Below are 20,223 nucleotides of genomic sequence, written 5' to 3'. Positions count from 1 at the left end.
ATCTAGACTATGTACACGACTGGATACATAACTTATCTACACAAGCTAGTCTCAGTTCTTAGCAATCCCATGAGCAACACGAGACATAAGCATTTGCTGCAGGATATCGGCGCATTGACCGTAGAAGCTAGGCTGATTTTTCACCGAGGTCCAACCATTTACGTCAATCACGTAGCTCTTGCCTTTATTGCGCACGATGTCAAACCCACAGACAGACTGACCAAATCCTGTTGAGATCTTGGCGGCCGCGTCTGCCTCCTCCTTGCTCACCTCGGTGGGTAGTCTTACCTCCTTGCCACTCGCATCCCGATGGACCACGCCTGTGACGGCGGGCGATTTCCGCGTCACCGCAAAACAGTACTGGGGCCCACTGCGTAGGCTTTGACATCCTCTCCATTGTCGGCGTTCAGGAGCGGCTCGTACACGTAGCTACTGGTCATCCCCTGCTCGGTAATACACCGGGGCACGACCAAGTCAGGGTCGTATTCGGAGCACTTGTTGCCCACTTTCCGAAACAGTCTTCTCCCACCGCCGGTACCCTGGGGAGTTGTTGGGAAGTAGATGTAGATGTTGTGGTCCTCCGCACTGACGGGCTTCTCCACAAAGGGCTTGTGGAGCGTTCGGCCGTCCACTAGGAGCGTGTTCCCGTCGTCCGAAAGAGACACGCTCGGTGCATGGGATCGTTCACGGGCTGCCTCTCCTTCCGCAGGACCAGGTATTCCCAGCCCAATCCGATCATACACGTGCTGAACGAGACCCCAATCATGAGCCCTGGGACCACCGTCACGGTTCACCTCAAGGCGCTTCGGAGTCCGCACACCCAGGTGATCCAAGACTCTATTACAGAGGCGACGATCAAAGAGCACACCCTGCATAAGCAAGTCATTATAGCAGAACGGCGAGCGGAGTCTCGTGTACGAGACGACCTTCTCGAGGGGAAACCCATCCGAGTAAAATGCGACCAGGAAATCACATACGGGCCATTCCTCCGGCTTCTTGCTCAATAGCGTCTTGTCGCCGAACAGGACCACTTCGATAAGACCGTCGATCTGTAGGCGACGGAATATCTCCTGGTTGGCCTTGCTGAGCGCCTTGTCTTCCATGGCGCAGATGCCGAGTCGCCAGGGAGGACTCATGACGCGGTCTTTTTGCGCTGGCGTCTGGCACAGCTCGGCCGAGATGCGTTTGGCCGAACACTTGGGCGAGGGAAGTTGGAGGATTTCGATTTCCTCGTCGGTCAGACGAGCAAGGAGTCTCATGTGGTTGTCGTCCCAGCTGGTCTCGGGGCCATTGTTGACTGCCGCCAGTTTGTAGAGTGCTGACATGGTTATGGGTGGTGAAGCATCGGTCGCTTAGTTGTGTCGTTGCATTGGATACTTCTTACGCCAGCTTAGGATCTCAGAAGTCGTTGTAAATGCCATTGATGAAGGAAAAGTAATGTGTTTCGATTCTCAATCGAAGATAGAATGAGTGAATTTTCCAAGCGACGAGATATTTCGTCAATTGGATGCGGGAGACTTGTAGGGGCTGGGAAGAGTTAGGGCTATTTATGTGCGGGATTAACCAAGTAACAAAGGAGAGAATTGACAGCTGGCAGCGGACACAGCCGCAAAGGGTACGGAGACGAAAAGTTTAACATGAGTAAGACAAGATGTGACAGATGGGAGTAAATGCCGCATTCATGCAGTCATTTGGTTCCGTGGTCCGCCACAGAATTTTGGCGTTTCTATTTCAAATCGAAACCGGCTGCATAATCTTGTAGCCAAATCCGGGGGATTTTGTATATCCAGCAGTCTCGACGTCATGTGTCATGTTCTGGAAGCTCTGCGTTCGACCCACAGTCCTTCCCGAACATTTTTATACCAACCATCACAGCAGATGATCTAATCATGATCATTCGATGTTAGGTATGCATGCTTCTTTATAGAGAACCCGTGTTATACAAAGGGGTTTTGCCTTATACCTGCGTGACTGCTTCCCGTTTTAGGATTACATGCTAACCCTTTAATACTTTTAGGGCTTCTATCCAGAAGTTGACCGCCGATCCACCGGCAACACTTCGCTACCAAATCGACCTTCCCCGCAGGCCAGCCTTATTTCCAGTCCTCGTACTTCTTTCCTTTTCTGAACGCTTTGCATGCAATCAGCACCCTCCTGATCCCTAGACACGGCCGTTAAAAGACTATTAAAAAGACGATACCATGTAGTAGCCCTACCTGACGGATAATATAAAGCGTATTAGCATGATCCACAGGAGACTTCTGATATCAGTAATAACCCATACGATGTACCCTACCTTGTACGGCCTACAGTGTTATATCATGAGATATGACTCTCGGACCACGGATGCTGGACATATATTGAATATCTGGTATATATCCAACTTACTTTGGGCCCGAAGTACCAGATTGAATGATATCGCGCTTGGCATTATCGTTTACTATGTATTATCTAGACCCTGAATATTACCACTTACTCTTCTGTTCGACGACGAACAAGGACAGCCGATTGGGTCCACTGATCATATATATCCATTTTGTTTTCGGGGTAAACCCCGGCTTGTGTTTCAGGTTTCAGGTATCAAACTGGTGCTGAAACCCAAGTTATAATACAGTATTTCGAAGATATTTTCCTTCTAACCTCTAACTGAACTCAGAATACTAAGTTATAGATGGAATGAAGAAACCATTCGCAACAAACCCTTCAAACTTTACTTTAGGTATGTAAATACTCCAAGAAAGGGTGCTTTTGTTGAATATCTAAGACAGAATAATAACGCGTTAAGGCCATTCTATATTACCTAGCTACTAAATTGGTCATTGGCAATAGCAAACATAAATCCGTTACCTCGAATCCTAGTTCCAAAGGGAGAGGGGGAGAGATTGAGATACACTATGCAGCTCTGTTTCAAAGTTTATCACCATCACCTCCCTGTATGGTAAGAAGAGCGGTCTTCTGAAACTCCTCAGCCAGCTTTTTGACCTATTAGATAAACATTCGGTTAGCCAATTTGGTAGATTGTTAATGGTGGAGAAAGACCGCATCTGACCTTGGTAAATGATTCCACCGCCCGGTGGATTCCGCTCTCGATGTTCATATCACGCAGATCAAAGTCCCTAGAGTCCACTCCGAGTTTCATCCTTTCCAATGAAATGATAATAGAACTGTAGTTGCTGGCCTGAGAGTCAAAGAGTCGGACCGTTTCGTTGAGAGCAGTAATCGCAGTCCCCATCTTCCCAATTAGATCATCGAACTGAAAGCACAGGGGCCTGAGAATACTGATAAGTCGCGTGACCTGCATCGTCTTACCACCTCGCCCGATGAGCTTCTTTCTTGTTGCTTCGAAGGTCTTGGTGGCCTCTTCAGTCTTCTTCGACATCTGAATCGAGTTGTTCCAGCCCCAAAAAGGGACCCAAAACCATTTCATTTGATCTTCCTCAGAGCCACGCTTTGGTTGCATTAGTAATTCGAACTCTGAAGTTGTGATGTGTCAATGTAACTTACAATGACCTTTCTATCCTTCTGCATTTGCTCTTCAAACGAAATAAGTTGTGCGGTTGCGGCTGCTACATCCGAGTCAAGGTATTCAATGCAACTGTTGTACTCCTTGCCCTCTTTCTTGAGCTTGGTCTTATTATACCGTTGATTAAGACTGCCAACGTTCTCTTTATATTCGATTTCGCGGAGAAATCCCTGTTCAAATACATCAAGCTTTGGTGTAAAACAAGCATTCAACGGAAACTTTTGATGGGGACTGTATACGTTCTATATTACAATGGATACACACACTAGCTTATCAGACCTTTTCACCATCTTAGTAGGTTTGTGAAAAGTTGATTTTACTGAGTTGAGGGGAATTAAGAATACATATTAACGTTTGCTAGTACTTTACGGAATAGACAGAGATATTCACCGGAACTTAGCCTAGCTAATATGTTCCTTATAATGTTGAAGAGCTTCAGTAGTGCTATCCAGCTATGTCAATCACCAGTCAAAGTGTGTTGTGTGGTCAAACATATTTGTTGGTAAGAGTATTATTTACTATTGTCTCAAGTATGAGCAGAGGTTCCAAGTGCCGAATCCACTTGACAAATAAAAAATTGATACCAGTACGCCGAAAATCCTGCATAATACGCCAAAGAAACCCAGAAGAAAAGAAGCCATCCCATCCTATCGGCCAAGTACCCAACACCCGCCTGGAACGCCACCCAATGCATAATACTAAAGTGGCTAAGGAAGAGGGGCTGTTTTGATTGACTTCGTCTCGCCGACAGCAAATCCTAGCCACCACCGGGTAAGTAGGTCTACCGTTTCCATATCCTCCTGCTTCATATCGTACAGCTTGGTCTTTCGAATGATAAGATTCTTGCCGTCGAAATAAGCCTCCAGTACACGTATTTGCTGTGGGCCCATTATAGAGTATAGCAGGACCTGAATGACAGCTTCTGTTAGCAGAGCTCCAACCATGGTATGGCATGTAGATATCATCTTTGCAGAAGGAACAGTAACTTACAGGGGCCACTGTATGAGGGCGGAGGGACTTTGTGTTCAACCGAGCAGTCATGATTTTTACAATGGCAATGAGTTCACCTCGAAGTAAGCGATTGTCTCCAGTCGCTTCGCTGTGTATGAGACATTTCATATGGGGTAAAGGCTCATGAGTGGGTAGTGCAAAGCCAGTGAAGGATGCCGTCCAATAGTACTTGGAATATTCGGCTAGCTCACCGAGGTTGAGGTCTGGCCACCTAGACGGTCACTGTTAGCAGACAGGAGAGTGGATCCTGGACGACAAATAGGATACATACGCTTTGTAGCCAACGCCAAAAGGCCTATTGTCATCTTCTGGATATACTTGGCTAATACAGCTGTCCATGTAGAGATGGAAACCCTCGCAATTCAAACGGTCTTCTACGTCGGGGACATATGTTGAATACTCTCGCTCTGTCGGGTGGTATTCATCCTGGTAAGGAATGAAGAAGTAGGGTTTGTCGAAACTTGACTCTAATGACATGGAGCGCTGCTGAATACCCGCCTTTTCTGCGTCATGCTGGTCGATGTTTTCAGTCTCTAGGCGGCAGATTGTCTGCATGATCGTTCGGAGCGCGCGACGGTAATGTGTGCGACGTTCAAGCACCATTTCGCCTACTTGAGTCGGCATGATTGATGTACTGTATCAGCGAAGAGATTTGGTGGAGAATGACTTGGGGGTGGATAGTGGATGAAGGTAGACGTAGAACGAGATGTTGGCCGCTTTTGTTTTGTTCCTTCAACTCGGTGGGGTTGCGCCGCAACCCCCAATCCACCAATCACGATGCGTCAAGCATAAATATTTATTGATGGCTCCTTCGGCTACTGCTAAACTACCTATTAGTACATACCCTAGTGCCCTGTCAATCCTCTTCCCCACACCTCTATTCCTAAAAATAGTATTCATAGTACAGTCAGTTCTTTCTATTGAATGCGCTGACTGATCGGTACATATAAGAAGCAATGTGACCAAGGTCCGACTGGATGTCAATGCGCCGACAGCGGCTATCTCGATGCTATGGTTGGGCAATCCTCATGCTCACATTGAATGAGGGGGGTGAATGGGGAGAACAACCTAGTTGGAAGTGAATGAGACTGCCCTAGGCAGGCTCGACGGCCGACCTCCATGTCAGGATGTGGTCGGCTACCACTCAACCTCACGGGTAGTGGTTTCCAAGCAGTGAATCGTGGCCTTGAAATGTGGCATATATAGGCTTTGCATTTGACCAATCTCCTCTTTCCTCTCTGCTAACCTTTTTTTTTTTTCATCGTTAAGCTCTTCCCTCTTATTAATCCTTGCTCTTCTTTGTGTGTGCGTGTCCTCTAGACTGATTTATGAGGCCTGTTTCTGCGTATCGAGATGGCGTCGGTCGATAGATCCCTACCAGAGAGACCAGGCGTGTGGGTGCAAGCAACCAAGAGAGAGAAGATAGAGAATAAGACAATCCATGAGATTGATCTTAGTTCAGCTTCATCTATACAAGAAGAGCAATACCTGATGCTTCGCGTCCTGAGGAAATCGCTCCCGTATTACAGGTTGAGTCTAGCAAAGTTTGGATTAGATGAATGGGCTAAGAATGCAGCCAATATGTTGGGAAAATGTCGCTCATGGACAGATTACCTTGCAAGCTTCTCTACTGAATTGAAGGAGGGGACATTTGCCTTACCTCGGTTCTATCAAAAGCAGGTTGCTCACATCCCGATGGATGCCACGTTTCGGCCCAATGTTGCAGTCAGTCCGCCTCGTAGAAGCGCTCGGCTGAAGGATATAGCAGCAGGCATCAAAAAGCTTTCATTTGATGTACCCAGTGAGCCACCCAATACGCCCAGGCCCAAGTCGCCCGGCGAGTTCAATGATACACCCACGGTGGACAGTGTCGCTAAGGAAACACCTCCCTGGGAACGGTCATATGGACCCCAGGAGCTTTTAGACCTCAACTACCCAAAGACTAAAGACGAGCAAATCGTGAATACAGCATTGGTAGACTTTCTCAATGCATTCATTATCCATCGTCGCTTCGGGTCTTATTGGACGCTATATCGGAAACCTTTCGTGGCCAGTTTTAGGCATGGTTCCTTTGAAGCTCGTACGGACGGGTGTCTCGAAGGCGGGAATTCGGAAACTTTGAAGACTTACGCAATTGTGGAAGTAAAGCCAATGTTAAGGCGAAAACAATTCGCACGCATTGCAATGCAGGAGGCAGCCGAAATGGTTGCTTGGATCAAAGCCGAGCCTGACCCTGCTGGCTTCGTAAGTAGTTGTGGCAGGTGGGTGAACCTCTCTATACCATTGCTTGTGTCTTACGCGTACTGACAAGTTAGTCGTGTTTTGGTCTCCCAAGACCGACATGAGATTTACCTCACCTTTGCCGAGTACAGCGCGAATTATGTCAAATATTTAAACAATACACTGGGCCAGGAGGAATCGCCTGACTTTCTGACACTGCATGAGTTCGGGCCTTGGGATACGTGCAAAGCTGGGGATATGAAAGATCTAGGCCGGATTCTGCTCGCAATTGCTTTAAGGGCTGAGACGGAGCGATGTGAGTCGGCACCTAAAAAATGAATTCATTGTGGCTGCGGGTGGAGTATTGTAGAATATCTCTTTGGCGTACTGGAGTACTAAAGATATGTGCCCCTGGAATGTATATGTAATTCGGAAACGTATTCCTATTTTATCTATTCCTTGAAAGAGCTGTATCGGCCTGAACAACGTAGTATAATATCAATATGCCTTCGAGTAAGCCTCTCGTCGTTCTTCCTATGTATATCCTTGTATACTACTCTAGAGCAACATTATGGAGGTGCCAGGATGAAGCATAGACTTCCTCTTTGCTTCTTTGTTTGATGAAACCCATTGTTTGGCCAATGAGGTCCTTTGTGTGAGAATCCAATATAGAAGATCTCGCTTGCTGAGTATATACTCAATTTTTCTAGTTGAATAGTTGGATTGTCGTACCAATAAACTACATCTCCTTCTCCTTCTTCTTCTTTTTGTTGATCCACATCTTATCAACCCATTTTCTTGCGTAATGTCTGAACCAGTAAAAACTTATAAATGAAAAGCAATAATTTGAGTGGCTCCAATTCTCCGCGCTTATTTCTCTCTCGATCGAAATACGCCCTACACATTGCAAAGTAACCAAACAGAACAGATCCATAATTAGCTAGAAACGTGGCTGGAAAGATCAATGGTATGTGTAAGTGGAGCCCTAATGAAATGGTTGTTCCAGCTCGTACGGAGCAATTGCGTACCTCAATCATATCGCTAGATGCAAGGGGGGCGGTGCTATTATGCAGCGGAAGCTTAAGCACGTAAACAACAGTTAAGTTGCAGATCCGGCAGCGCATCCGGTGACACGTTATAGTTTTGCATGACATAGGTGGAGAAAATACAAAAAGAAGATTTATCTACGTGTCTAAATTAGTCTATTCGAGTGCTCTATCACATATTAGCGCTTATACCCACTCCATTAAACATCTTAAACCCCCAGCGTATCATCATGACTACCCATCACTAGTCACCGATCACTTTGAAGGCGCAACGTCCGCCTTCCACGCCAACCACCCGAAAGCGATCACCATTTTCACCCCCGCAGCCATCCACAGGGCCGACTGCATCCCCCCACTGCTCCGACTCAACCATCCACCGACAATAGCCCCAATCAACAGCATCACCACACCTCCGATACGACGGTTCCGCTTCGCGTTGGTCGTTGGCACGGCCGCCAGTTTCGGGTCCGATGCGACGTCGAAATACACGCTGGTCAAAACCACCGTCGGGATCTCGTTGTACCCCAGTGCCCGACTGGAGGTGATGGAGCCAGCGGACTGGAACGCCAAGAGTGCAATGGGGATCAGTTCCAGGAAGAGAGGCCCACCGGTCAGAGACGCATCGTCCGAGGTGTGCGGAATGAGGTCGCCTTCGATCAGGGCGACGGCAATGATGACCAGAAGGGACTGGAATACGAACGACAGAAAGAGCGTGCCGCGGGTGCGGGCTCCGGCGCGGCGGGTGACATTCGAGAGGATAAACGCGCCGATGAAGAAGAATGCGATGGAACAGAGCGACTTCAACCAGCCCCAGGGCTTGCTGGTTGGTTGGCCTGAGGCTCCTAGCCCGAGGAAAATGGTGTTTCCTGTTCATGGTCAGTCAGTATCAGGAATTGTACATTGTTTCGGAGGGGGTGGGTGCTGTCGGAACATACCGGTCTGCATCGCCAAGAAACAGGACCATGCATTGTAGGCGCTGCTATCGCAGAGCCCGGTGGTGAAACAGAGCAGAAGACAGATGAGGTCGGTATACTTGACGTCCACGGGTTGGGTCCACCATGTTGAGAAAGAGGGTTTCGCTGGTGGTTGGTGGGCTTCGAGGTCGGGCAGGTCGCCCGAAGACGGATTTCCGCTCATTGATTACAATCGGGTCTGATGAGGATCGGATATGGATTCAGGGGCTCAGGTGGTTGAAAGAATCGTGTGCGCAGTGTGGTCCTGACTTATAGCCTTGAAATGCTGGCAGTGAATGTACCAAGGAGGGTGAAATGGCAGATTTGAGAGCGCGGGCGCAAATTTTGCAGTTGGAGTCATTGGGGTCGGAGAGAGTCCGATGTCGCCATAGTTTATAGACTAGGGATGATCGTTGTCGTTCGGAGCAAATTGACCCTCACTATTTCGGAAAGGTTGAAGTCTTCCGGTCACTGCAAATGGCTGGTGCCTAGTTTTCTGGGCCTGGTTCGCGATTGCGACATTGGCCCTAAGCAGAACCATTGGATTGTATTGCTTCTGCTACAGAAAGAATCTCCATTTTCACTTCACAAGTGGACCAGGTCCCCGCCCCGCACGGATAGGGCTGACGACGAAGCAATCACAGAGTCCCCAGGTACTTCGGAGTTGGGATGGGTCCAAAATTTCAAAATTTCATGAAATGCTTGACATTTTACCAGTCTTTCATAAAATTTAGAATCGGTCTTGAAACATATTTTTATACTAGGAAATTAGGCGGTTTTTACCTGTTGTATACAAACCGCCAAATATATTTCTCCTTGGCTTTTGTGACAGATTTTTTTTTCTTTTTTTAAAAAAAAAAAAAATTCTTAGAGCTGTGTAAGCTGAATTTCAAGAATGTGGAATGGCTGTCATGTAGGTTACTAGACCCGCTCTTCGGCCTCACCTACGGAGTAGAGTGACACTGGTTCTCTGCTCCGCCGATCCATCTCTACAGCTCTGCCTAGTTATCTATAAATCTTGACTTTACGCTCTAGCCGCTACCCCTAGCTTGAACTGCTTAAACTGTATAAGCTATTTACTTATTTAAATAGTTCACATAGATTATAGATAGTCAATCTATAAGTTTAACGAGAGTTAGAACTTAGAGGATTATATAAAATGCTACAGGCAGGTGTGTATCTAGGTAATAACCTGAATCATTACTTCATATCCAGTATCTGAAGGTCTCTGTAGGTTCCAGTCTACGGTCCCTGTTTGGTTCATTGTTCCCATCATCGCGCTTAGTCTTCATACTTTTCCAATCGTACAGCACGGCACCTAGACTCGACACCGTCGCGAGGACAAGCCCAACACGGAGAGCATCTTTGATCGCCATGCCATAGCCTGCCTGTAGTTCTGGAGATGCCTGAGCATAAGAGGAGTTTATCGATGTGCCGTCCAGAACAGAATGAGGGTCCAGGTTCGGGGCCATTGTTTTCAATGCCTCGCTAATGTTGCGCAGGAAAACTGCCTGTGCAACTGACACAAAGAGGGCTCCACCAAAGGTCTGCGCGAACAATATGAGTCCAACCCCAGTTGCCACATCATCTTCAGGAAGGGTTGTCTGGACCATGTATAGCCCTTGTTCTTCCCCTAGGCCGATTCCAGCGCCGCATAGGATCTGATATCCAACCCATTTCGCTCGCGAGGTGTGATGAGGCCGAACCGTCATCAATAGGCCGGTACCTATCGACATAAACATTGACCCCGCGTAGACGAAAGGTGTATAATATCCCGTCGTAGCGGTCCCAAAGCCCGAGATCATGAAACCACCGACGACACTGAGCATGAATGGGATGAACAGGATGGCAGATTTGACGGCAGAGACACCATCGACCATTTGAAACCAGAGCGCTCAAATTGAAATTAGTATTTATTTTAATTATTTCAACACGTTTAAACACTACTCACGTATGTAGAAAACATTGACCTGAGGCGGTGGAAGCATGTTGGTCAGCCAGATGGAAATGAAGTCTGGGTTGGACATACGTACGAAGAATACGCCTCCCAGACAGAGACTGTACCAGATCGCCGCACTTATACTTCGCCTACGTAGTAAGCGTAAAGGAACGATGGCACGATCTTGTGTCCAGTATTCGATGAAGGCAAAGGAACAGAATACGACACCAGCGACCGTGAGCAGGGCTATGATACGGGGGTTGTCCCATGCATATGTCGTCCCGCCCCATGACAGTGCTAGAAGAAGACAGATCGTTGCTGATACAAAGGTGAAAGTACCAGCCAAGTCGAAGCGCGCGATCTGATTGCAAAGTCTGGCCGACTCCAAGACCCTCGCGCCACCGCGCCTTCTATAGAAAAAGGCGATGAAGATTATGATAACGCCTCCGATTGGAAGATTGATGTAAAAACACCAACGCCATGTAGTTGAATCTGAAAAGGCTCCTCCCTGCGCCAGTTGTCAATCAATGCAACTGACTGCTAGATAAGGAACATCTAAATACCAATAAAGGCCCCGCTACGCTCCCGACTGCAAACATGCTACCAACAATGCTGTTCCATGTCGGTCGCCGGTGTAGCGGCACACACTCAGCGAGGATGAGCGTAGTGCCTGCTTGTATCCCAGCAGACCCTAGACCTGCTAGTGCCCGCCCAAAAATGAAAACGTTCGAATTCGGTGCAGTCGCACATACAGTGCTTCCGATCTCAAATATCAATAACGCTGCCAGGAAGACGGGTTTGTTGGAGAAGAGCGTATAGATCTTGCCAAAGGAAGGTTGGAATGCGCAGGAGGTCAAGGGGTAAATTCTATTGCACCATCCGTTAATGTTCCGCCAGAATTTCACTTCCAAATCGACAGGTGATAGAAACGACTTACGCTGCATACCAACCCACATCCTCAATGCTGTGGAAGTCATGGGTGATCCGAGGCACTGCAGTCGAAGTTATGGTGTTGTCTACTGCTACGCACAGAGTCGCCAAGCACAGTATGATTGACAGCAAGAGCAGACTTGAGAACTTGACATAATTATCCGTGTCTGGCGCTTCCCCATATATCGTCGACTCACTGACATCGGTCACTATGCCTTCGTTTTCTGTGGGAGGATTCGGAGACATTCTGGTTGACAAGCTACACTGAACTCAGGGGGTGACCAAAAGTTCTTTGTTCAACTTGAAGTGGCTGGCATTTAATTGCTGCGTCAATCTCCCCTGTAAAGAACCAACAACCACAACGTCAGATAATTGGCCAGGCTGGTTCATTCCAAGCTCGCAAAATATTTGGCCTAAACCCCTCAATGATACAACCTAATACTAATATTCCTGAGCTATAGTGGGACTGTGAGTTATCTATCGGATCTGCGTGGGCCGGGCCACTGCCTTTCCCGTGGTGGTTTGAGCTCAAGTCCTTGATCGTCTACGCTCGGAATTCATGTAGCAGGAGTGAGATGATGTGAAGGATCAGATAAGTTGATAACTCCACCTGGAAGCTTGTCACAAACGGCAGGGTCTCTAGATCGAAGCTGTGATAACCCTCAGCGTTCTTTCAAATGCTACGCATGGAATGATACTGACCCTCCAAGTGTAGTCTCAACACCAATCTGGGTTATTAGCTTTGGTCGGACTTTGTATATATACAGGAGCTTCTACACAGGGTCCACTCTTCAATTCTACTATAGAACTCCCAAGAGATAATATAATTCCTTGGTAATCCCAGTAAATATGTAGAAACTTCGGCATCGCTCAATCTATAGTACTAGATTTGATAAAATCCAGGGTTTCAATTATCTATAACAGTTTACTATCTTCTAAAAATTTGAACAGTTTACTAGTAAAAGTTTCTAGAGGATAATTATCTAGATCAAGGAATAGATCGCCCTGGATCGGTACATAAATATTAAGTACAATACTAAGTTTCGAGTTAAGGATTAGCTTGAAATTTTCAAGTACAAGTTATCTCCTTGTACAGAAAGTAGATAATTCTGCAGAATAGCGACACGGAAGTCAGTGCGAGCTATAATACTAGGGAGAACTGGACACTCTAGCATATTAGAAGATGTTGATAGAGAGACAGAGATGCGGAGCGAATTTAAGGTAGAGGCCTCGAGGGGGCCGAGCGTGGCGACTACGAGTAGGCGCATACATTCAGGCCGGATATGTGGAGACATCTAGACTACGAGCAGATATTACGGAAGTTCGCAAGGAACTGTGCCGAAGAGATAAGAAACCAAGGAAAAGATCAATTATTACAAGGACGCATTGGCCGGTATACAGAGGGAGCTGGAGGAAAGTAAACAGTCCACTCGTTGAATTTGTATACTGGATCAATTATAGACCAACAAGGTCTCTACCCAGGTACTTCACAGTGCATTGGTTATCCTCTACTATTGGCGGTACATTTTCCCGCTTCAGTGTCACGTCACGTTTTCAACTGCCTCAATTGACGCTGACTACGAGTACCCGTGACTCGTACGCAGCTACTACAAATAGGGTCTTCCCGCTATTCTTGCATCATCCCGATGTTCTGGCCCAGGGTTTCACCACCATGACTGATTAGCCAATGAGTACAACACCCGGGCAGCTGCCTTCGACAGTAACAAGCTTCCATCCCGGCTACATGATGCCATATATGGTCTTTATCCCGATCATCCATCACCGGAGCTACCTGGATCGGCGCGGAGAACCTTCCCATGCGCATGGACGGTCCAGACTGAACCGTCCGTCGTTCTGACTGGATACCACTCGGGGGGCAAACTTCCTTTTGCGGACTCTCGAGCCATAAGTGGCTCGCATTATAGTCAATGACCTTGTGCACACAAAGCATGTCCAGGAAGTGGTGATGAAAGCTGTCGTCATCACCAACCCATTCCCGCCACCGAGGATGGTATTAATAAACCCCGCGCAAGTCGAGCGCCTTCTTCTATTTCATCACGAATATTGTATTGCCAAACTGATCTATACTATCAACTTCAGTCTACACAGATTCTCACTAGTACGTGGGTGCCCAAACTTGAATCGAGGAAAGTATCAGGTAGTGACTTAGCAGGTCATCAACATGCCGATCTTCTCGAAAGCTCAGGACACGTTACGCCAGGGTCAGGAGACCGTACAACAAGCAATGAGCTCCGCGACCGGCTCCAATAAGCCGGACTTCTCTAAATGGAATACGGAAGAGATGCTGGAGACCACTGTTGACAAACACGGCAACCCTGTACCGAACCTCTCGTACACTGATGGCGCCAAGTTGTCGAAAGGAATCCTCGGTCAAGACGAGGCGGATGCGTACGAAGCGGCGAATAAAGACTTCCATGACTACCACTAGGTCACTCTTTGTCTCATAGCATGCCGCTGTCCGACCCGGCGCCCTCCTGTCTTTTCCTTGATGGATCCCGTTGCATGAGGAGAAAAGATCAAAAATGTTAATAATGAAATGTACGTATGTATGCATGAATGAACCAAATATAGTTACTCGCCGTGTCGGGGGCATTCGTTATCCGACCGGCAACATTTCAGGGTTGAATGGAGGAAACATGTGTAACTGTAGATGAGCCACATTATTAACTCGTATGAGTATGACATGCATTGGGTCCACGACGAGACTTCCTTGGCAAGGTCGTTATCTTGGAGATTGCTATGGCAACCGCTCCGCCCGCGGGGCGGCTTCTCCCTGCCTGAGGCCTATACCATTCCGGAAACGGCAAAACCCAAACGAGCGTCACTGGCCGACCGCCATGTGAAGCCCGAGTCTATCTTCAGGTTCGATTGCAAACGCTTGCGTTTGTTATTAGACCTCCTTTTGCTTCAGTTGTTGTTTTGGAGATACCAGGGCCTCTTTGTTCGCCCCCCTTGCGCTCATTACTGCATGTTTCTCTCTTTCAGTTTCCATCGCAGGGACCCCTCTCCAGTGAACTAACTCTCGGCTGTTTACCCCCTGATCGAAAGGAGCGTCAATGTGCCTGTCAATCTTGAGTGGATACTGATCCCTTTATATTCAAGTCTCTTATTCCGCAAGAAGGGAAGGCACCACTTGCTCCCTGCGCCGGGTCACAGCGTCTTGTCTCTATCCCTTTTTGAACACCGTTTCGGATCGCATTCCCTCCGGCAGTGGTGCACTTGTCTGTATGTACCATCAATTAGTTAATCGCCAACGTGAGCTCAGCATTCAGTTTGTACAGTTATTGAGGGAACATAGTTTGGATATGTCCTTGGATCCTCGGTTTTACCACCACATCGGTCATGGCTATGGGCCTGGATCACAATCATCCGCCTCGTCTTCCGACATCTCCGCCCTAACGAGTATCACCAGCCCATCAATCCGATCGACGACCGCTTCCGCGGCCGCGCTACGGTCGAACGCTTCAAGCCCTTCTTTGCGCGCAAGGGAAGGCGGGACCATGCACGGCATCTATCAAGATGGCGTCACGAGTCCGTCTCCTGGTGGTAATGTCCGTGTCGTGGTTCGGGTCAGGAAGTTCCTGCCCAGAGGTATGTAGGGCGTGTGCGCTCCGGTAGGCGTACCAGGATGACAGTTGACTAAAATTGGATATTCTAGAACTTGAGCGCAATGCGGAGTGCTTGATTACCATGGACCCCCGGACGCAGACGACCAAACTACGGGCGCCCAAACTTGATGCGGAAGACGAAGGAAAGCCGAAGTCGCAAGCACGGGGGAAGGTACTGGAGGATAAATCATTCATCTTCGACAACTCGTTCTGGTCTCACGATACCGATGACGATCATTATGCGCACCAAGAGGACGTGTACAACTGCCTGGGAGAAGAATTTCTCGATCACAACTTCGAAGGATACCACACCTGTATATTCGCCTATGGTCAGACAGGTTCCGGCAAGAGTTACACGATGATGGGCACTCCGGACCAGCCGGGCTTAATTCCACGGACCTGCGAGGATCTGTTTCAGCGCATCGAGGGCGTTCAGTCGCCCGATATCAGCTTCAACGTCCGCGTGTCCTATTTCGAGGTTTACAACGAACATGTGCGCGACTTGCTGGTCCCTCGGACCGATCCGCCCCATTACCTTCGGATCCGCGAGTCACCCTCTGAAGGTCCCTACGTGAAAGACCTGACTGAGGCAACGGTTAAAAACTTCGCTGAACTTATGAAATACATGCGCAAAGGTGATGTTTCCCGCACGGTAGCGAGCACCAAGATGAACGATACCTCGTCCCGCTCCCATGCCGTCTTCACAATCACCCTGAAACAGATCCACCATGACCTCTCAACCGACGAGACGACGGAACGCACCGCACGAATCCGCCTTGTTGACCTGGCAGGATCGGAACGAGCGAAGTCTACGGAAGCGACCGGGCAACGATTACGCGAAGGATCGAACATCAACAAATCGCTCACGACATTGGGTCGAGTTATTGCCGCCTTGGCAGATCCAAAGGCAGGCCGGTCCGGCAAGCGGAAGGGCAAGGAAGTTGTTCCCTATCGCGACTCCATCCTCACCTGGTTACTCAAAGACAGTTTAGGGGGCAACTCGAAGACCGCCATGATTGCCTGTATTTCCCCGTCAGACTACGAAGAGACACTATCTACCCTCCGCTATGCAGACCAAGCGAAACGTATCCGTACTCGTGCTCGGGTTAACCAAGACCATTTATCTGCTGCTGAGCGCGACAAACAGATTGCAGAAATGGCGGAGACGATCCGGACGCTGCAGCTCAGTGTCAGTTTAGCGACGGCCAACCGTCGAGAAAGTGAGAATCAGAATGAGAAACTGGAGGAGTATCAGCAAAAGGTGGAGAAGTTGCAGCGATTAATGGAGGAGACGAAGATGGTCAGTGAATGCAAGATCAAGCAGCTGCAGACAGAAAATGAAGCACTTCGCAATCACCTCAAGTTGGCTCTCGATAGTTTGAGAAATCCGATCCCACCTGTGACCGTGGAGAAACGCCGAGGGAGCCTTTCGCCTGTGACTGAATACAACAAGGAAAACCGCCCCGGATCGCCAATTTCAGATATGGAACCCGAGCCAGACCTGATCTGGGAAGATGAGGACACGATCCGGATTAAGGGTCGCGAACTTGAGGCTCATGACATGCAGGCTGATATGGAGGATCTGCTCATGGATATCAACCTGTTCAAGCGTAAGTTGGCCTCCGATCATGAGCGATTCCGAGCGTGCCAGAAACAGGGAGATCAGAAACGACGACGAGCGCTAGGAGAAGTTTGGACGAATAATCGATGAGGACGACGGACGGCTTGGCCTGCAGGGTGGCTTTCTGATTGACGGGCGCTGCGGAATTCTGGGTGTTTGGGTTACTATTGGGTTCTGGTGGCAGAGTGCTTTTCGTACATGCTTTTCGTTCATGATATCTGGATCTTCTTTTCGTGTTGGGCGGATATTTTGGGATTTTCTTTCACTGTTTATTCTTTATGGTTTCTATTTTCTTTCTGGTATGCTTCCTTTAATTCCGTGATGAATGACGAGTTCTAGGGTGTGACGCATGATTGAATGATTGACTTGATATGGAATATATGTCCGATATTGGTTATGATTCAATAGACTCCGTATGAAATATGAAACAAGTTATGGATGTATGTAAAGAGTGCCAACAGATACTAGTCTAGTTATAGTACTGGAAAGGCTAAATCACTACACAGCGTGGACGAGACTAGGGCTGCATTAGTGCTAGTGCCGGCTTATGGCATCATGCCGAATTGGGTGAGTCAAAGTCACATTTCCTTTGAAAGTCCCAATCTCATTTAATCCCCACAACCCTCTATCGAAAAAAAAGTCGCCAATGCCCCTCCGCTCCGTCGTCATCGTCATTTAGCCCGCTTTTTCCCACCATGCGAACCCCGTCGACCCTGCGCAGACTTCTCCTCCCTCCACCTCACCAAGCCCTGCGCCCGCGACGCAACAATCCACCCCCGACATGTCCTCCCAGCAACCCCCCTCCCAACCCGCGCAGCCGTCCAACGGCGCATCCAAACCCGCCAAGCCACCTAAACAGCCTAAGTCCAAAGATGCCCCTCCCGCCGCGGGCGGAGCTCCAGGGGAGGAAAAGCTCAGCCCAGCTGAACTGAAGAAAAAAGCGAAGGCCGAAAAGGCCGCCCGCAGAGCTAAAGAAAGGGCTGAAAGAGAAGCTAGCGGAGGAGGTGGTGGTGGTGGTGCAGGGGCCGGACCAGGGCCTAACGCCGCACCGGCCAAGAAGGGCTCAACTGGAGGCGGCGCTGGAGGAAAGGAGGCTCCGGGACAGCCATACAAGAGTCAGAGACATCGACGCGGATCGGCTACACAGGCCAGCGCTACGGAACAGAAAAAGAAGCAGGAGGATAAGAACGTCGCTGTCTTCGGTCATTTGTATGGACAGCCGAGGAGGACTACCATCGCCGGTGCCGGGAAGGAAGTACACCCCGCCGTGTTGGCGCTGGGTCTGCAGATGAGGGATTATGTCGTTTGCGGTAGCAGTGCTCGCTGTGTGGCGACCTTACTTGCTTTCAAGAGGGTGTGTATTGGGGTCTTTTTGTTTTTGTTTTTGGTGGTGCGCTGTTTTGTGCTGATCGTGGTGGTTATTTTAGGTCATCGAGGCTTATACGACTCCCCTGGGCACCTCCCTTTCCCGTCACTTGACTACCCACCTCTCCCATCAGATTACCTATCTCTCTACATGCCGTCCTCTCTCTATCAGTCAGGGTAACGCTATCCGTGCGCTTAAACTGGCAATCTCCTCCATTGATCCTTCCGTCCCCGAGGCCAGCGCTAAGGCCACGCTGAGCGATTTTATCGACAACTTCATCCGTGAAAAGATTACCGTGGCCGACCAGGTCATTGCGACCAGCGCCGCAGAGAAGATCCAGGACGGCGATGTGATCGTCACCTTCGCCGGCAGTTCGATCGTGAAGCAGACGCTTCTCACCGCACACAAACAGGGCAAGAAGTTCCGCGTGTCCATCATCGACTCCCGTCCGTTGTTCGAAGGCAAGAACCTGGCCCGCACGCTGGCCAATGCGGGTCTAGAAGTTCAGTATTCTCTTGTCAACGGTATCAGTCACGCTATCAAGGATGCTACAAAGGTGTTCCTCGGCGCACACGCCATGACCAGTAACGGACGACTCTACTCGCGGGTCGGTACAGCGCTGGTCGCCATGTCGGCCAAGGAGCGCGCCGGCGGCGTGGAGGTACCTGTCATTGTGTGCTGTGAGACCGTCAAGTTCACGGACCGTGTCGCCCTCGACAGCATTGTCGTCAACGAAATTGCCGACGCAGACGAGCTCGTCCCCAGCCAGCCCTTGAAGCAAGTGACGGGTCTGTCGGGCCCCGCTGACGAGGCCGATACGAAGAAAGGCGATGCGAAGAAGGGTGGCAATAAGGCTGCCGCCAATGCTCCCCCCGCAGAGTCGACACCCCTGCCCGAGGGCTCGTCTCCTCTTGCAAACTGGAAGGAAACGCCTAATCTACAGCTCTTGAACATCATGTACGACGTGACCCCAGCCGAGTACGTCGACATGGTAGTCACAGAGATGGGCAGTTTGCCGCCAAGCGCGGTTCCGGTCGTGCATCGGATGAGTACGAATATGTGAATGATGGGTCCTGTGGTTCTTTGTTCCCTTTGATTCTCGTGAAATGAAAAATGTAGCTCAGGTTATCGGGATATCCATCGGTTTTTAATAGATTCGGGCTTCGCCAGAGGGTATGATTCAATATGTATGGCATGTGTACACGACTCCAGCCACTATACTACTGTATCCAAATCGTAAAATAGTAAAATCCATGCCACTTGTGATAAGATGACGATCACATGGAGATAAACCAAAGCGGTAGAATACTGCCGTCAATTCCAGATGTTTACATCCATCATCTACATCCACCTCATCGACAATATAATATCCTAAAGCAAGCTTCTCAATTATCAACACCTCACTCATCCAAGCACCCATAAACCCCAATCGCAAATTCAACATCAAACCCTTCAAAATGGTAACTACCCCTGCAATCCAATCTCCACCAACCCCTCCCACCCATTAAGGCCATACTAACAACAAGGAAAAAAGAGCAAAGACTCAACCCCAACCCACCTACACATGCACCACCCCCGTCTAGCCGACTACTTCGAAGACTTCACGCGCCCCCACACCTCCGCCACCCCGAGCACCAGCACAACATCCCACCTCTACAACAACCACACCGTAACCTACGGCTCCTCGTCCCCGACGCTTGTCCCCTCCTTCCTGCCCATCGAGGACATCTACGTCGCGCCGCAGTATCAGCCCCCGAACCCCGAGGACGAGGACGATGTTGTCCCCGACCAGCATGCCGCGTTTGGGATTAGTCGGGCTATGGAGCGTCGGCGGGAGGCCGTCTGGAGGGATTTGGGACTCGAGCGCTTGGTGAATTCGGGGGGTGCTGGGAAGACGGGAGGAGTTAGGGTTAAGGAGGGGGGAGACGCATGGGCGGGAAGAGGGTGGTTTGTTTGCGGTGATCTTTCTCCTTTTTTTTATTTTT

The 20,223-nt window shown here is 49.1% G+C and overlaps 9 protein-coding genes across 9 annotated transcripts; 5 read left to right on the top strand and 4 right to left on the bottom strand.

Moving 5' to 3' along the window:
• Positions 1–51: 51 nt before the first annotated feature.
• Positions 52–1,325, bottom strand: ANOM_005179 (uncharacterized protein; the record flags this gene model as incomplete). Its single annotated transcript, XM_015550436.1, has 2 exons — positions 52–298; positions 349–1,325. 2 exons carry the CDS (start codon positions 1,323–1,325, stop codon positions 52–54), a joined length of 1,224 nt encoding a protein of 407 aa, XP_015407633.1.
• Positions 1,326–2,907: 1,582 nt separating this feature from the next.
• On the bottom strand, positions 2,908–5,158 carry ANOM_005178 (uncharacterized protein; the record flags this gene model as incomplete). The annotated part of the gene is made up of 6 exons (XM_015550435.1): positions 2,908–2,982; positions 3,050–3,448; positions 3,505–3,693; positions 4,309–4,431; positions 4,514–4,745; positions 4,806–5,158. 6 exons carry the CDS (start codon positions 5,156–5,158, stop codon positions 2,908–2,910), a joined length of 1,371 nt encoding a protein of 456 aa, XP_015407632.1.
• A 729-nt stretch (positions 5,159–5,887) lies between these two features.
• Positions 5,888–7,093, top strand: ANOM_005177 (uncharacterized protein; the record flags this gene model as incomplete). The annotated part of the gene is made up of 2 exons (XM_015550434.1): positions 5,888–6,795; positions 6,850–7,093. The coding sequence occupies 2 exons, from the start codon at positions 5,888–5,890 to the stop codon at positions 7,091–7,093; spliced, it is 1,152 nt and encodes a 383-aa protein (XP_015407656.1).
• Positions 7,094–8,055: 962 nt separating this feature from the next.
• ANOM_005176 (YoaK family protein) lies at positions 8,056–8,937 on the bottom strand (the record flags this gene model as incomplete). The annotated part of the gene is made up of 2 exons (XM_015550433.1): positions 8,056–8,666; positions 8,736–8,937. 2 exons carry the CDS (start codon positions 8,935–8,937, stop codon positions 8,056–8,058), a joined length of 813 nt encoding a protein of 270 aa, XP_015407655.1.
• A 1,021-nt stretch (positions 8,938–9,958) lies between these two features.
• On the bottom strand, positions 9,959–11,868 carry ANOM_005175 (MDR family MFS transporter; the record flags this gene model as incomplete). The annotated part of the gene is made up of 4 exons (XM_015550432.1): positions 9,959–10,647; positions 10,705–11,200; positions 11,256–11,559; positions 11,630–11,868. 4 exons carry the CDS (start codon positions 11,866–11,868, stop codon positions 9,959–9,961), a joined length of 1,728 nt encoding a protein of 575 aa, XP_015407654.1.
• Positions 11,869–13,804: 1,936 nt separating this feature from the next.
• On the top strand, positions 13,805–14,071 carry ANOM_005174 (uncharacterized protein; the record flags this gene model as incomplete). The annotated part of the gene is made up of 1 exon (XM_015550431.1): positions 13,805–14,071. The coding sequence occupies one exon, from the start codon at positions 13,805–13,807 to the stop codon at positions 14,069–14,071; it is 267 nt and encodes an 88-aa protein (XP_015407653.1).
• Positions 14,072–14,747: 676 nt separating this feature from the next.
• On the top strand, positions 14,748–16,962 carry ANOM_005173 (kinesin-3 family protein uncB; the record flags this gene model as incomplete). The annotated part of the gene is made up of 2 exons (XM_015550430.1): positions 14,748–15,234; positions 15,302–16,962. Coding segments are annotated over 2 exons (2,112 nt in total), but the record flags the coding sequence as incomplete, so codon positions are not given.
• A 691-nt stretch (positions 16,963–17,653) lies between these two features.
• On the top strand, positions 17,654–19,301 carry ANOM_005172 (translation initiation factor eIF2B subunit delta; the record flags this gene model as incomplete). Its single annotated transcript, XM_015550429.1, has 2 exons — positions 17,654–18,226; positions 18,300–19,301. The coding sequence occupies 2 exons, from the start codon at positions 17,654–17,656 to the stop codon at positions 19,299–19,301; spliced, it is 1,575 nt and encodes a 524-aa protein (XP_015407639.1).
• A 394-nt stretch (positions 19,302–19,695) lies between these two features.
• On the top strand, positions 19,696–20,183 carry ANOM_005171 (Apc13 domain protein; the record flags this gene model as incomplete). The annotated part of the gene is made up of 2 exons (XM_015550428.1): positions 19,696–19,698; positions 19,773–20,183. Coding segments are annotated over 2 exons (414 nt in total), but the record flags the coding sequence as incomplete, so codon positions are not given.
• Between the last annotated feature and the right edge of the window lie 40 nt (positions 20,184–20,223).

The sequence above is a fragment of the Aspergillus nomiae genome, assembly GCF_001204775.2.
Source record: "Aspergillus nomiae NRRL 13137 chromosome Unknown contig00105, whole genome shotgun sequence".
NCBI classification, from domain to species: domain Eukaryota; kingdom Fungi; phylum Ascomycota; class Eurotiomycetes; order Eurotiales; family Aspergillaceae; genus Aspergillus; species Aspergillus nomiae.
This window is presented reverse-complemented; position numbering and strand designations above follow the sequence as displayed.